The sequence below is a fragment of the Merops nubicus genome, unplaced genomic scaffold, assembly GCF_000691845.1.
Source record: "Merops nubicus isolate BGI_N331 unplaced genomic scaffold, ASM69184v1 scaffold51901, whole genome shotgun sequence".
NCBI classification, from domain to species: Eukaryota; Metazoa; Chordata; class Aves; order Coraciiformes; family Meropidae; genus Merops; species Merops nubicus.
This window is the reverse complement of record NW_008588712.1, coordinates 971-14,270: the sequence shown is the minus strand read 5'-3', so window position 1 is coordinate 14,270 and position 13,300 is coordinate 971. Positions and strand designations below refer to the sequence as shown.

The 13,300-nt window shown below is 45.6% G+C and overlaps 1 protein-coding gene across 1 annotated transcript in view; it reads right to left on the bottom strand.

Moving 5' to 3' along the window:
• Nucleotides 1-7,764: 7,764 nt before the first annotated feature.
• Nucleotides 7,765-13,300, bottom strand: part of AREG (amphiregulin) — a gene marked incomplete at its 5' end in the record, with an annotated part of 6,501 nt that continues 965 nt past the window's right edge. The window contains 4 exons of the mRNA XM_008949327.1: nt 7,765-8,067; nt 9,008-9,110; nt 10,835-10,993; nt 11,412-11,595. Of these exons, the coding sequence (XP_008947575.1) occupies nt 9,023-9,110; nt 10,835-10,993; nt 11,412-11,595 (431 nt within the window). The remainder of the gene's footprint in view (nt 8,068-9,007; nt 9,111-10,834; nt 10,994-11,411; nt 11,596-13,300) is intronic.

The window sequence follows — 13,300 nt, the reverse complement described above, 5'->3', positions numbered from 1 at the left end:
GCTGGGCCCCGCCAGCCCTGGGAGCATCCCTGCTCCCATGCTGATGCAACAGGATCAAATCTCCTGGCATACCAGCTGGCTGCTCTCCAAAGAGCTCCCTCCAGACTGGCTTGCACGCTGAGCCCACAGCGGGGACGGCTGTGATGAAATCAGAGAGAGGGGATGAAGACAATGCTTGCTATTAATTGGCTCCTCCCAAGAAAACACGAGCTGCCTTGGTTTGCTGCCAGTTAACCGTTCTGTGGAGCATCTCCCCAGCACCAGCAAGACCATAGATGTTGAATCACAGCGTTGAACCGTAGTGCAATCGCTTGGGATGTATGAGTGGGATTCATTTAGAGGCTGTTGTGTGTCAGTGTGAGATGGTAAAGCACAGAGTTATTTCAGTGGCAACACTCATCCTACTTTCCGCTGGGATTTGGTGTGTAACAGCGTTGTGCCGCACACTCTGCAGCACAGTGTAGACTGAAATGCATTCTGGAGATGAGATAGTTGAATGGTGAGCACAGCTCAAGTATGGTCCAGAAGCAGGTAAAACCAGAAATGGGGTTCTAACAGAGAGAAAGATGCAAGTTCAAGCCATGGCTTTAAATTATATTCCCAATGGGAAAGCCTCAGTTACCCATGCATGTCTTCTGAACCAAAGCAGCCATTAGCACAACCCAAAATAACCTCGACAAAGAGAACTATGTAAGACTTTAATGATGTCCTAATGCAGAATCTTTTCAAAAGGATGGAATCTTCTAACACTGCTATTTTCCTTGAGCTCTGGCTAAACCAGCAACAAAACTCACGCTGATGCTGCTGGGACTGAGATGAGGCAGTGCCGGAGGCTAACAAGCACCCCACCGCCACCATTCCTCACCCCTTCCCAACTTCTCTCCTGCTATATTTTTGCTAACAGACGCACGCTGTTGAGTCTTGCATTGCCTGCTCATTAGCACTGCACTAAATGATTTCTTATGTAAATTGTGACAGCCCACAGAAAAACCAGTTCGATTCCAGACTGCACTGCTGGGATGGACACGGAACAGAGAAGTGCTAATGATCTTTTTTTTTTTGTTCTTTTTTTAAAAATGGAAAACAAAGAACCGGGTATAAAAGCAGTCATTGCAGATCTTCCAGGGCAAACAGAATTACCCTCGCATCTGATGAGACTGCTCCAAATACAGACTTCCCCCAGCTACCTATTCTGCAAGCGCTGTCACCAAGCTCATAGGTACAACAGCAGTTTCTGAGTACCCAATCAGAGGTCTGAAACTCACAAGCAGTTTTGTCTGTGGACTTCACATCTTCTTTCAAATCTTAACTTGATCTTTTAAAGGCATGGGAACGTAGCTAATGGCAACATATCTCTTCTGTGTGGTGCCTCATAAACGTAAAGACCATAAAAGTGACCAAGAAAAATAAGTGTGCAGCCACGCTAAGGGGATGCTTTGCTTCTCATTGCTGCTGCTAATACAGGCTTCTCCAAGGCCGGGAGAAACAATTGTTTCTGGTTTTTACCCACATCACAGGGTGCATCACTGTGCCAACATCCAGCCCAGCTCCTGCCCCACCACAGACAGGTAAAGAGGCACTTGCTGCCGAGCCTACAGAAGGTGCTGTAACAGTGGGGTACGCAGTGACACAGCACAGGGGCCATTCCTCAACATGCCTTTCCATGCCCTCGTGTTCCTTGCTATGCCTTTCCTTAATATTTCTGGTGGTATGAAAGAGGTATGGGTTGAATTTAGCACTTCAAGAGTTCCTGCATAAGTGATAACAGAGCTCACCCTGGGCGAGTCTGTAAAACTGAAAGGTAAGTTACAATTTTTCTGTGGCATGTATATTTGCCCAGGAGTTTTAATGCAAATTCAGAATATTTTTTCTGACTCCTTTTGCTCTACTCTACTACTCTACCCTTCTATCTCAGTCCCCCTTCCAGCCGACACCCCAGCCACTGCTGCCTTTTTCTAGGCCACACGCTAGCAGTTGCACAGAACATTTGACCAGGATTATGACACACAACTACAGTTCATGTTCTTGAAAAGCTTTCATCATAAATAAGAGGGACTAAGACCAGACAGCACATTTGTTGCCCTAAGCCCTAGTTTGGTTTTACTCTGTCCTGCTCCACCCAAGAGTTGTCTGCCTTTCATCACTGACAGTAATCATCTCCAGGCGTAAGGCAGGAAAGTGCCTTTTAACTGGCAGGAGCCAGACCCACGGGGGGCAGATACGGAACGAAAGCAGTGCAGACAGGGATCAATGGCAGCCGCGCTCACTCCAGGCCTATGGAAATTCCATTGGAAAGTTTCACTTGCAGCTCTTTCTACCTGCATTTCTGTGTGCACCTTGAATCATTTCTAAACATAAACCACACTGCTTAGTAATGTGAGGGCAAAAGTTCCAAAAGCTGGGACAGCTACCACGCTCAGCTCTCATTTGACCACCATCCCGGCAGTGGAATAAGGAGCAGAACACAGATCTGACCACGCATCATACCATCTTGAATGTTTCTGCTCAGACCCTATGCTGACAGGAGCTGCAGATGCTCTAATAGACACATTTCAAAATATATTAATCATTTTAGATGCCTAAAAGTCATTTCAGTTTCCATTGGTTTTTAACTAGTTACCCGCAGTGCCAAAGAGATTTCTCTTCCTAAGCAAAAAGAATGTTACTGATGCTAAGACACATAGTTCCTCATCTGGAAAACTAGCAGGTTCCAAACACCACCCATCAACTAATTTGGTCTGTAAGTAACCACTGTCTGATACTCAAACCCAAGCTCATTGCCAGCTGTGCAAGGAAAATCACACACAGAGAAAGAAGCTGTGTGCCAAGATCTGAACCAAAGTGTTAACATGCAAGAATCCTTGGGCAGTGAGAAGCCATGTTATCTGACCTAGCATGTGTGGCACTGGAATGATGATAGGACATCTAGGTTAAGACATTGGAAATGCTGGATTGCATCAGATTCTGACTGTTTAGCTTTGATTTTTGTCCCCATATGCAATGGGAACAGGCTGCATTATGCCAATCAAAACATGTCGAGCTGAAAAGTAGCTTTTTTTTCCCTGAATTATATGCAAAAAGTTATGTCTTTATGACATGACAATTGTATGAATGAAAATATGCTTTTCCTCAAGAAAACCTGCTACTCTCCTTACTAGGAAGTATATTTTGAAAGTGTTTTCTCTACCTTGGATTTCAGATGTCCCACCTCTCAAGTCTCCTTTGATTGAAAAAGGCACAAATCCTGCTTCCATGGCTTCAGGTCTAGATCCACAGTAAGAAAACAGAAGCTGTTTCCCTCTGCCATTCTCAGGCATAGCTGTCTCAATTGAACAAACTCAGGAGTCACAGGCAAAGCCAGACCTGCAGTAAGCAAGGGTTACTCGCTCAAGGAAGGTGTAAGCAGCAGAGGAACGATAGGTATGTATGGCTTTGTTCACAAAATGAAAAGGAATCAAGGTTTGCTTATTAAAGGCTTGTCTGAGCCTTTTGTCCACTGATTTCTCTCATCGGGACAGACTCCAGCACTGACACTGACAGCCGGCCCCTTCACCTCGAGCACAGTCGCTCGCTGCGCTCAGCTGCCACCAAGAACGCGAAGCCATCGCCTCCTACCAGAGAGAACACCTGGGGAGCCAGGGACCGCAGGGCTGCTCGCTCCTCCAGAAGAGGCGGCGTCTGCCCCAGGGAAAAACCCTGCTCTCACAGCCTGTTTGCTCAGGTAGTTTACTGAAGCATTTGTAGCGCTAACAGGATAGGTAAATACATTGATATAAGAAAGGCCCAAAGGTGCTTTAAGAACTCTAAACTTTATACCAGTCACTGGAAATGGCATCAAACAAAGGTGGATTCAGGCAAACTGCTGCGCAAGATCTACTTGCAACCATTGGCAGCACAAACACCTTCACAGATGTCCGTGGGTATCTGGATTTACCATGGAAAACGCCTTCTGCCTTTACGTTGCCACAGGGAACTGACCTTCCTCTAGCATCCAGCAGGCCAAGGCTCAGAGGAACATCTGCTCCTGCTCTGAGGGAAAATGGGCATACTAGGAGGAGGGCAGAGGGAGGGAAGCAAAGTCCAAAAGCAGACAGGAAGCTACTCTGGTGACAGACTACTGCAAAACACTCAAAAGCTCAATAAACAGAGAAACACAACATAGAGAAAAACTCTTTAAGGAGCTATCATTTTTTTCTTTACAAAATGCAATAATCACAGAGAAGAAAAAATTCAGGAAGGAGGAAGGAATTGTGCAAGCAGACATGACCCTCACATTACTAGAATTCCTGGATACTGATCTGGGTATCAAAAACAGCTTGCAAAACCAGCCGTGTGCACAGAAAATTGTGCAAGAACATCAGGCTACTCTTCCAGGCATCAGCTGAGGCAGCTATGAGTGACAAGGACCTAAAAGCTCTCCTGTCAAAGTAACATTACCACTGTAAAGTCAAGAAAAATCTGGAGGCATAACTTAGTAAGAAGATACGGAACCAGAAACCCAGGCATGCTTGGTGGAACTCGGGTAACTCCATGGTGAGGGGAGCAGGTCAAAAGCCAGATGATGTATATATCCTGAAGAGCAGACCTAGCTGTGCACCATCTGCAATAAATATTATCTTTGGCTTTGCCCTGCAGCAGATCAGATTTGCTTGTCACACAAGCATCGCATCTGTGGACAGTAAGAGACTTCCAGACATTGTTCCACCATCGGTTATGCTGCTGTTTTTAATCAATCAACTCACTGAACACTATGTGTAGATCTAGTGCATCAAATTTACACTAGGAAGGTGCTTGTGCATCAAATTCACACTAGAAATCTGTCAACAAGCTGTTATTAGTCAGGGCCATAACTCAAGCAGAAGAAAACATCACTGCTTGCTAGAAGCTGTAATTGATTAACAACAGAACTCAGGGATTTTTTTTTTTCTTCTCTTTAAATGCAAAACTATACATCAGTTCTCAATTTACAATAACATTACCGTGCCATTCCTGGACAGGGAGATATGCCCTTAATTCCCTGCAACAAATTTCTCATGAAGAAATTCCCTTGGCCAACACCAAAAAGGTTGCACAGTGCTCAGGAAGGCACCACAGGGTACATGGGGAACTGCCTGCCTAGCTTGAGGCAGCAGTCACCTCACAGGTACTGAAAGCCTCAGCAAGCACTACAGCAGTGCTGGATGTGACGGACCACAGCAAAGCTCTTCTCTAGGGTGAGCTGCTGCCTGCCCTGCCTCTCAGAAAATCTGCCCATAACCTAAACCTATAAAGGAATGAGTCTTCCATGACATTGGTCCTCCACCATTTTCAAACTTTCAGCCAAGGAGACTCAGCAATCATTTTCCTCCCCCACTACCAATATGAGCTCAAGGCCCAGCCACACCACCAACTGACACTCAAATTTCCAAGAGTCCAGCCTCCCAGAAGTATCTGTTGGGCCTGTCCAGTTCCTAACTGCCTGTTTTTGGAAGCTATCCCCCAAACCCCTCAGTAAGCAGCAAACAAAAAACACAAGAGACGCAGTGTACAAGTTATGCTAGTACCTTCGCTCCTGTTAAACTTTCAAGCTGAGGAAAGGAGGAGGAAAACAGCTCAATTTTCCACACTGGCTGCAGTTTAGCCTATCACAGAAAACTTGATATTTCCTCCAGAAAGAAGACTAGAGATAGAAGAGTCTCTTGAAGAGCAGCCTCATGGCTTCCAAACAGGATCTGTAATCCCTCCCCAGTCTCACCTGGCCAGGGCTCCCTTACCACTGAGATTGAGTGTTTACTCCAAAGCAAAAAGCTTGGCAGGACTGACAGAAACAGCTCTTCTTGCCAGAGCTCTAATGGCAAATGTCTGCGGAAAAGCCACTTGGTGAAGTGCTGTTTACTTTGGTAATGAAGCAGGTTGTCTGGAATGAAGTCCTGCAATCTTCCCAGGAGATAGATGTTGCAATACATTTACCTGTACCTCAGCTACAAACCATACAAGCAGCTCTCAGAGCCCCAGAACTGCTTGGCTAACTCAGGAAGCCAAGGCAAATGCATCTCAGCTACACAGAGTACAAAACATGGGGCCAAATTAATACTGGTTGTCATGGTTTGGGTTTATTTTCTCTGCTTCAAGCTAAGCCACAGCCAGCAATGCCTCTCAAAGATGCTTCTTGGGAAAAGTGCTTCAAAATACAGTTCTCAATCACCTTTTTAACTGTGGCTTAAAAGCCAAACATCTCCTTGACACATTTTTTTACGTGCAACTCTGATCCCAAACCCCAGCTCACTGCTAGAAGTGTTCAGAGGGAACATCATCATACAGTTGGACTAGCAACTACCTGGGGAGGAAAAGAAACCCAAGGTGGAATGTGGAGGCCACAGCTCCCTTTCTGTTTAGGGCGTCACTGGCCTGAGGCTATTCTGCTTCTCATTTCTTTAAGAATGAGTTTCAAGCCACTGTCCAAATTCTCTCCGACTGCTCAGAGATGAAAGCCTCTCCCCTCTGCAGCATTCCCAGATCTCAAGCCCAGTGCAAAGGACTATATGCTTGCTCAAGCTTCAGTTTGAGATCTTGTTTCCAAACAGGTTGCTTACATAGACCCTGCCTTATCCAGTAATTACAAAGTCCCTTTGTAGATTAATTAAATGAACTTCCTACCAAAACAAGTACTCGAATTTGAACGTAGTTTACAAACAACCTGCACTCCTGTGAGAGCACCAAACTCATGTTTCACTCATGGCTGTATCTCTTCACAACTGCACTCTACTCTTGGGTGTTGAAATTCCTGCTTTGAGGAGAAACCAAGCTCTAATTGTAACTGTTTACATGTACTCCCGAAAGCAAGAAAAAATCTTACTGTGATTAGGTTATGTAAAAAGTTTAATTATAAAATAAATAAGTTTGTTATGGAAACATTAAATATTAAATACAGTAATAAATATTTACACATTTACAGATATGACTTAACAATTAATGGTGTTTCTCTGCTACCAGAAGAATTCTGCTCTGTTTATGCAGAACACATTCACTCTTCCAAGAAGAAACTCAGCTCAAATAATACTCTGTGCTCAAGACTGCATGGAAAGCTCAAGAAACCAAGACTTGGGTCAGAAAAGTTTGAGGTAAACTGAGTTCTTTGCACCAGAAGGTAGAGCACAAGAGACCACTGCCTGTGGAGTGTCAGTCCATGAATTAAATTCTTCAGCAGAACAGGTTCTTGGTCAAGTTCAACTGACTGGAACTGATATGAAGCATTTTTATATTTCAATCACTGCTTAAAGCAGAATCTAGTGTCTGGGTAACAGCAGTAGCTTTGTGTTTATAACAGATGGGTCCAGGCTTATCAGCTTGCTTCAGCACAGATCTTTTCCTTCAGATCTGGCACTTAGTGTCTCAGCATTCCAAAGCTACTTATTTTAATTCAGGCAAACAGATAGCACCACTCACACAAGCCCTACTGAAGTCATAGGGATTACCTTCCACATACAGTAACAGAACCCAGGTGTGGCTGACAAAGATCTGTCACCAACGCCCTGCAAGTCAGAACTAGAGATGAAGTTCTTTGAAGCCAATAGCAACAGGGAGCACAGTGACAGCAGAATCATCTTTTTTTTTATCCGCCAAGGTCTAGACAGAGAAGCCATCCAGAGCTCTTCCCTTTTTCACTTTGGGAGAGGGAAGGGAATTTTCTTCCCTCCATCCATTCCTGAAACTGCAACAAGCACTCTCCCCCAGAGTTAGAGCTGCTGAAGAAGACTTGCTAAGAGGAAAGTCCATCCACACAGCTGCAGAGAACAGAGCTCCAGCACTGAAAGAGAGGGCTCAGTAGCAGTAGTCTCCAGCAGGTCTTGATAGCAGGTCCTCCACCCCATAGTGGCAGCTCCTTGCACATCATTGTGCCAAGATGTAGTGGTAACTGTCCTCCCCAGCAAGCGATTCAGCAGCTAGTGCCATGTTGACATCTCCTTGCAGCAGCCTGTCTTGATGAATCAGGTCTTACTGGCAACAGCTCCAGCCCACAGTGTCCAGGTGGATGTGTCAGGTAGGCAGAGGTACCCTGCAGTTTGGCAGTGGCTACATCAGAATTTTCTGTAAGGGGCAGACCAGGCACATTAATCACCACCCAAGACACGAGCTCTGTGCTAGAACCATGTCAAACTTACATCCAAGGCAGTTAGGTTAAGGAAGCGCATACATCTGAGGACACTCTGCTAGATATTCTTCAGCTTCAAGTGAGCTTTGAGAAAAAAAAACTCCAGTTGTCATTGGACAAAACTGGACAAGGTCTGTAGCTGACATGTGGCAAAGCAAAGCTTCTGAGTTCTGCCAGAACTTCTCAGGACTATCCTTTATAGTTTCTTCCTTCAGCTTGGAGCGTAACTCCTATTCAGTAAGGGTCCTTCAGCCTGCTGCTAGGTACGCTTCTGCTCCAAAGAGACCAGCTTGCTTGCTCATTAAAGTGCATTAGATTTCTCACAGGAGCTATCCACCTAGGCCAAGATGCTTGAGCACTAAGTTGCTATGACACTAAACGTTGACTGACTGGCTTACCTATGGCACTCACAAAACTTGCAGCTTTGTCTCCATCTACAGCCTCTAAGCAACAGAAACCTCCCATGCAGAGAAGACATGAAAAAGCTCAGTCTCTCTTAAGAGAGGTGACAATTCCCTTGGTTGCTGCACCATCTTCCATGACAGAAGGCCACCATGGTTTCTTGTACTAAACCTGTCTCTGCCCAGGTATTAGAGATTTTTTTTTTTTTTAATTCCCAAGTCCACTTAACTCAGTACAGCTTCCTGTCCTCACTTTAAGACAGCAGCCAGGAAGTTAACAGAGCTGTTGAACTTGCACAACTCAAGTGGTTTTGGGAAACCAGAAAACCATGCCAACTGTCCACATGTGACCTATGTGTTTCAAGGCACTTCAGTGTTAAAAGCCAACTCTAGCTCTGTGGAACAAGCATACAGTTCTCATATGGCCAACGCCAGCCCCAAAGGGCTGAATGGCATTTTGGGTCAGCTTTCGTACCTGCTTTCTCCTCATTTACACACCAACATGGCCATTTCTGTTTTCTTGTCGAAGTTTTTTCCTTTCTTCTTTCTCTTCATACTGAGGACACTTTTTCCTGACCCTGTGGAATTACAGCATGTTAGAGGTCATTTCAAGTCCTGAAGTAAATCCCATTGTCACCAGCCCCAACATTCTCTGCAGCACTTGGATCTGTGTCCTTTGAATCCTCAAGCAACTCCTCAGCATCAGGAAGTTTCAAGCAAGACAGCTTTTCCCATTCAGCACCAAGCAGTATCTGACAACAGAACTGAAAAGCCCCTGAGTTAGCCACTGGCAGTACTGCCACAGAGACAGGGCTTTTAGGCTTAAAACCAGTTAGGTAGTCAGACAGAGGGCTTACTGCTGGAACCAAGCAAAGCACCAGGACACTTTCTAGGGGACATGCTTCCTGGTGGCTTCAGCAAACAGCTGCAGAGACAAGACTGCCTTCATGCTCCTCACAGCAGAACCCCATCGTCTCCAAGTATCTGAAGTTCCTGTCCCCTTGATGTATCCTTTGAACACATCCTAAGTAAACTGCTTACTGATTTTCTCCCATTTGTTTTTCCAGTCTTTTCTTGTGACTGTTCCCAAACTATCTAGCTTCTATGGATGAAGGTACAGAATAATGAACTGCATGCCTTCAGCTTGTGGGGGTTCAGAGCATGAAAAACAAAATCCTACTCCACAGCTTGCTCCAGAACCTAACGATGACCATTTGCACTCCCACCACCACAGAACTGGTTATCTCTCCTAGAAGCAATGCATGAGGCAGTGTTCAGAGAACAACTGTTCATCCTGGCATTCCTCAAGTGCAGGTCTAACTGTGAAGCAACCAGTGCAATGACAAACACACACCTTGTTTCTTGAATTGCAGGGAAGGGTACAGCACGTACCCAATTCAGTTGGTGTACTTCAAGATCTAAAATTAGACTTAACTTTTGAGTTTCACCCACAATATCCCAAACCCTACTACGGTGGAGCTGTAGTGTCAGAACTGGAGGACTGCTCCAACACTTGGGAAGCACTGGAGCTCTCCATGCTCAGACTTCCTGTGGCAACTAGCTAGGCTCAGCATAAAGAGTTACACACTGGCAAGAGGCAAAAACACTTGCAGGCACGTGCTGCTGCACACTGCTTTTTAGCAGGTACAAAGAGGAGTTTGATATATGGCCAAAACACATACCCCAAACCACTGTTAAAATTAAATCACAGCAGGAGCCCTGGTTCTGAGTGGGTCCCTGAGCTGTCAGCAGTTGGTGAGGCTGGGATGGTTCCTGCCTCACTCTTAGCAGCAAGCAGTACAGCATTTGCAACTGACCACATGGGTACTGCCCCAGCGTGAAGTACTTAAGCTCAGCAATCTCCATGACTCCATGGCCAGCTGAGCACCTTTTCCTCCCCTCCTGTGCTGGCCAACAGCTACACTTGAGGCTGTGACACTGCTGCTTGCAGGCTGCTCCACAACAACTAGGGAAGGCACTGCTGTATCAGCACTACTGCTCCTCCTCCTCTCCCTGCTGATGCTGTGCAGCACTGTCACTACCCTTGCTGTCCCAAGAGCAGAATGGCTCGTTTTAAAAAGAGGGTCACAGGCCACCCACAGCCAATAATGAGGGACAGTAAGTGAACACAGAGTCACTAATGAACTTCTCAGACCTTGCTTCTACCCTCAGGATATACCCAAGTGGGGCTAAGAACTCGGCCCTTCCACGCAGGTCATTCAGATGAGCCACTCATGTTTCAGGGCTGCTGGACACAATCCCTACTTGCACTTAAGCTAGACAGACAGAGCATAATACTTACTGCACTATCACAATGATAAGCACAGTAATGAAGCTGATGCTTGAGAGCAGGACAGCTACCACTACCAACACAGTCTTTGAGTAGTCTGCCACATCATTCTTCCTTTGAGTCTTCATGAACTGTTCACCACAGCGCTCACCAAAAAAATCCTGATGACACCTGCAAGTAAACATTAACACAAGCTCTTATCAGACCCAGTGCTGTCTGGAGCCAAGGACACCCACACACATTCAAACTTGACCTAGACATCTTCAGAGTTTCCCATGCATCTCAAGATGCTCGCTTCACAGCTTGTTCATGAAATGCAGTCACTGCTCTAGCTCAACATTTGTCAGCATTTCAACAAGTCGAGATTAGTTTGGGCGTGATGTTCCAGGAAGACACACCTTTTCATTCTTTTGGTTTGAGTTTATGACCAACTGATGAGTTCAGTGGCTTGTTATGCATCTCAGATTCCATCATCACTTGATTTACATGGCAGAAAGATTCTCAGTCAAAATACAGCAGGAGATGGGTCTATGCCAGGCTGACACCACCACTCACGCCAACCACACCTGACAAGGTAAAAGTAACTTACTTGCAGGTCACCATCTGTAGATGTTCCCGGTATATGCATTCACCATGGATGCAAAAGTTTTTGTATTCCATTTCACAGGGAGTTCCCTTCTTTTTGTTTTTTCCTTTGTTTTTCTTCCTTCTTGGCTTGCTGGCATTCTTCTCACCTCCCCTCTTTGTTGGCCTGGGTTTAACCACAGGTTCAACTGAAAAAAGGACAGGACAAGTCAGTCCAGCAATGCTAAAAAGCTAGATTCTATGAAAATTGAACTATAGAATTTGGTGATGGGTAGGGAGGTGGTCACTACAGGATAGTCTGACCAGAAAGCATCCAATTCAAGCGAGTATGCAGCTGGGCACTCCACACACAGCCCAAGGGAAGTGAGATTAAAAGCTTAAGCTCAGCTCCACCACCATGAAGTCCCATGCAATGCAGACCGAAAGCAGTACAAGCAGATGAGCTGTGACAGCCCATGGAGATGAAGAGCAGCAGACTTGAAGGACATTTCACAGCATAAGATACTTGGGTGAAACTGTACAGGTTCAAGCAAAGACCTCTTAAAAAAAAAAACTGGACTTTGTGTTAGGCTGAGCCATATCAACTCAGCCACAAGACTAACAGCTTCCATGGCTCTGAACTCTCCATTTGCATCCTTGATGAAAGGCATTAGAACTCGCTAGGTCGTCCCAGGCACTTGCAGAGGCAGGATGGCTCGCTAGCCCAGTCAGCAGACTTGTTTCTCCCCAAGAACCCACAGTGCTCTCTTCAGAAGGCAGCAGTTCCTTTCCAGTTCTCCTGCTTTGAGAGATGCTGTCTGCACTGAAGGAGCGAAGGCAGGAGTGTCCACACAAGTCAGGTTATTTTTTCTACCGCTTACTGTTGCCCCTCATTATCTCAATTAAGACAAACCTCTAGAAGAGTGTGGTTTGAAGTGCTGGTGACTTAGCAGCCCTTGGATTTAAGCAGGGCAATCATCCTCCTTTCACTGGGGAGAGCAAGCTAAAGCCCATCACTGACTAAAGGTTACAAGCTCCATAGCTGCACCATGCAGCACCCAAAGCTCAACACCATTGCTTTAGAGCAAGCTGGTGGAACACTGGCTCTCTGCAAAAACTGCTAGCCATAAGCAGGTCTCCTCAGTACACAACTGTGCTACTCAGGAGGAGCAGTCGACCAGGGGAGCCTGAACAGGTCTTACCAACAGCTGAGCTATTTACAATACTCCTCAGTTTCACTGTTGTGCTCTGCAGATGAAGAGCAGATGGAAGTTTGGAGCATGAATATTTTACCTAGAACACTACACAGTATGCAAACACCCCAATGGGATGAGGCTTGGTCCAAGTACTTCATAACCCTGTATTTCTAGTAACAAGAAGGGAGCCTACACAAAGAAACCAGGTGTAGCTCACTGTTGTCTAGACAGCTGATCATTTCAACTTCTAGAGCAACAAGCCTGGCTTGAAGTTACTTAAAAGCAAAAATGCCTTCAGCAGCCAGAAGTCTGATTCAAATGGTATAAACTATATTAATAAGTAAATGAGAAACACTGTTCCTGCAGCAAGGTTTCCTGTCCCTAGAATTGTGAGCTTACTACTGATTGCAGAGGCCCCTGTTCTGTCCGGTTCAACTTGATCTTTAGGTTCACACTTTAGTAATTAGGGCTGTTTCCATTCTTCCCTCTTCCAGGCTCAGCTTGTCAGTTTGATCTGTCTCCCTGTCTGCAAGCTGCACAGCCAAGAAAGCCATCCACAGCTGAATCATAACAGCTTGAAGGCTCCCCAGATAAACCTCACGGCAAGCAGAAGAGCTGGTCTACAAACCAACCACCTTTGGTAACAATTCTGGTTTCTGTGCAGTTATACAACACTTAAGTCACTGAGCTGGTAGTTTTACAGGCTGAACTGCTCAAT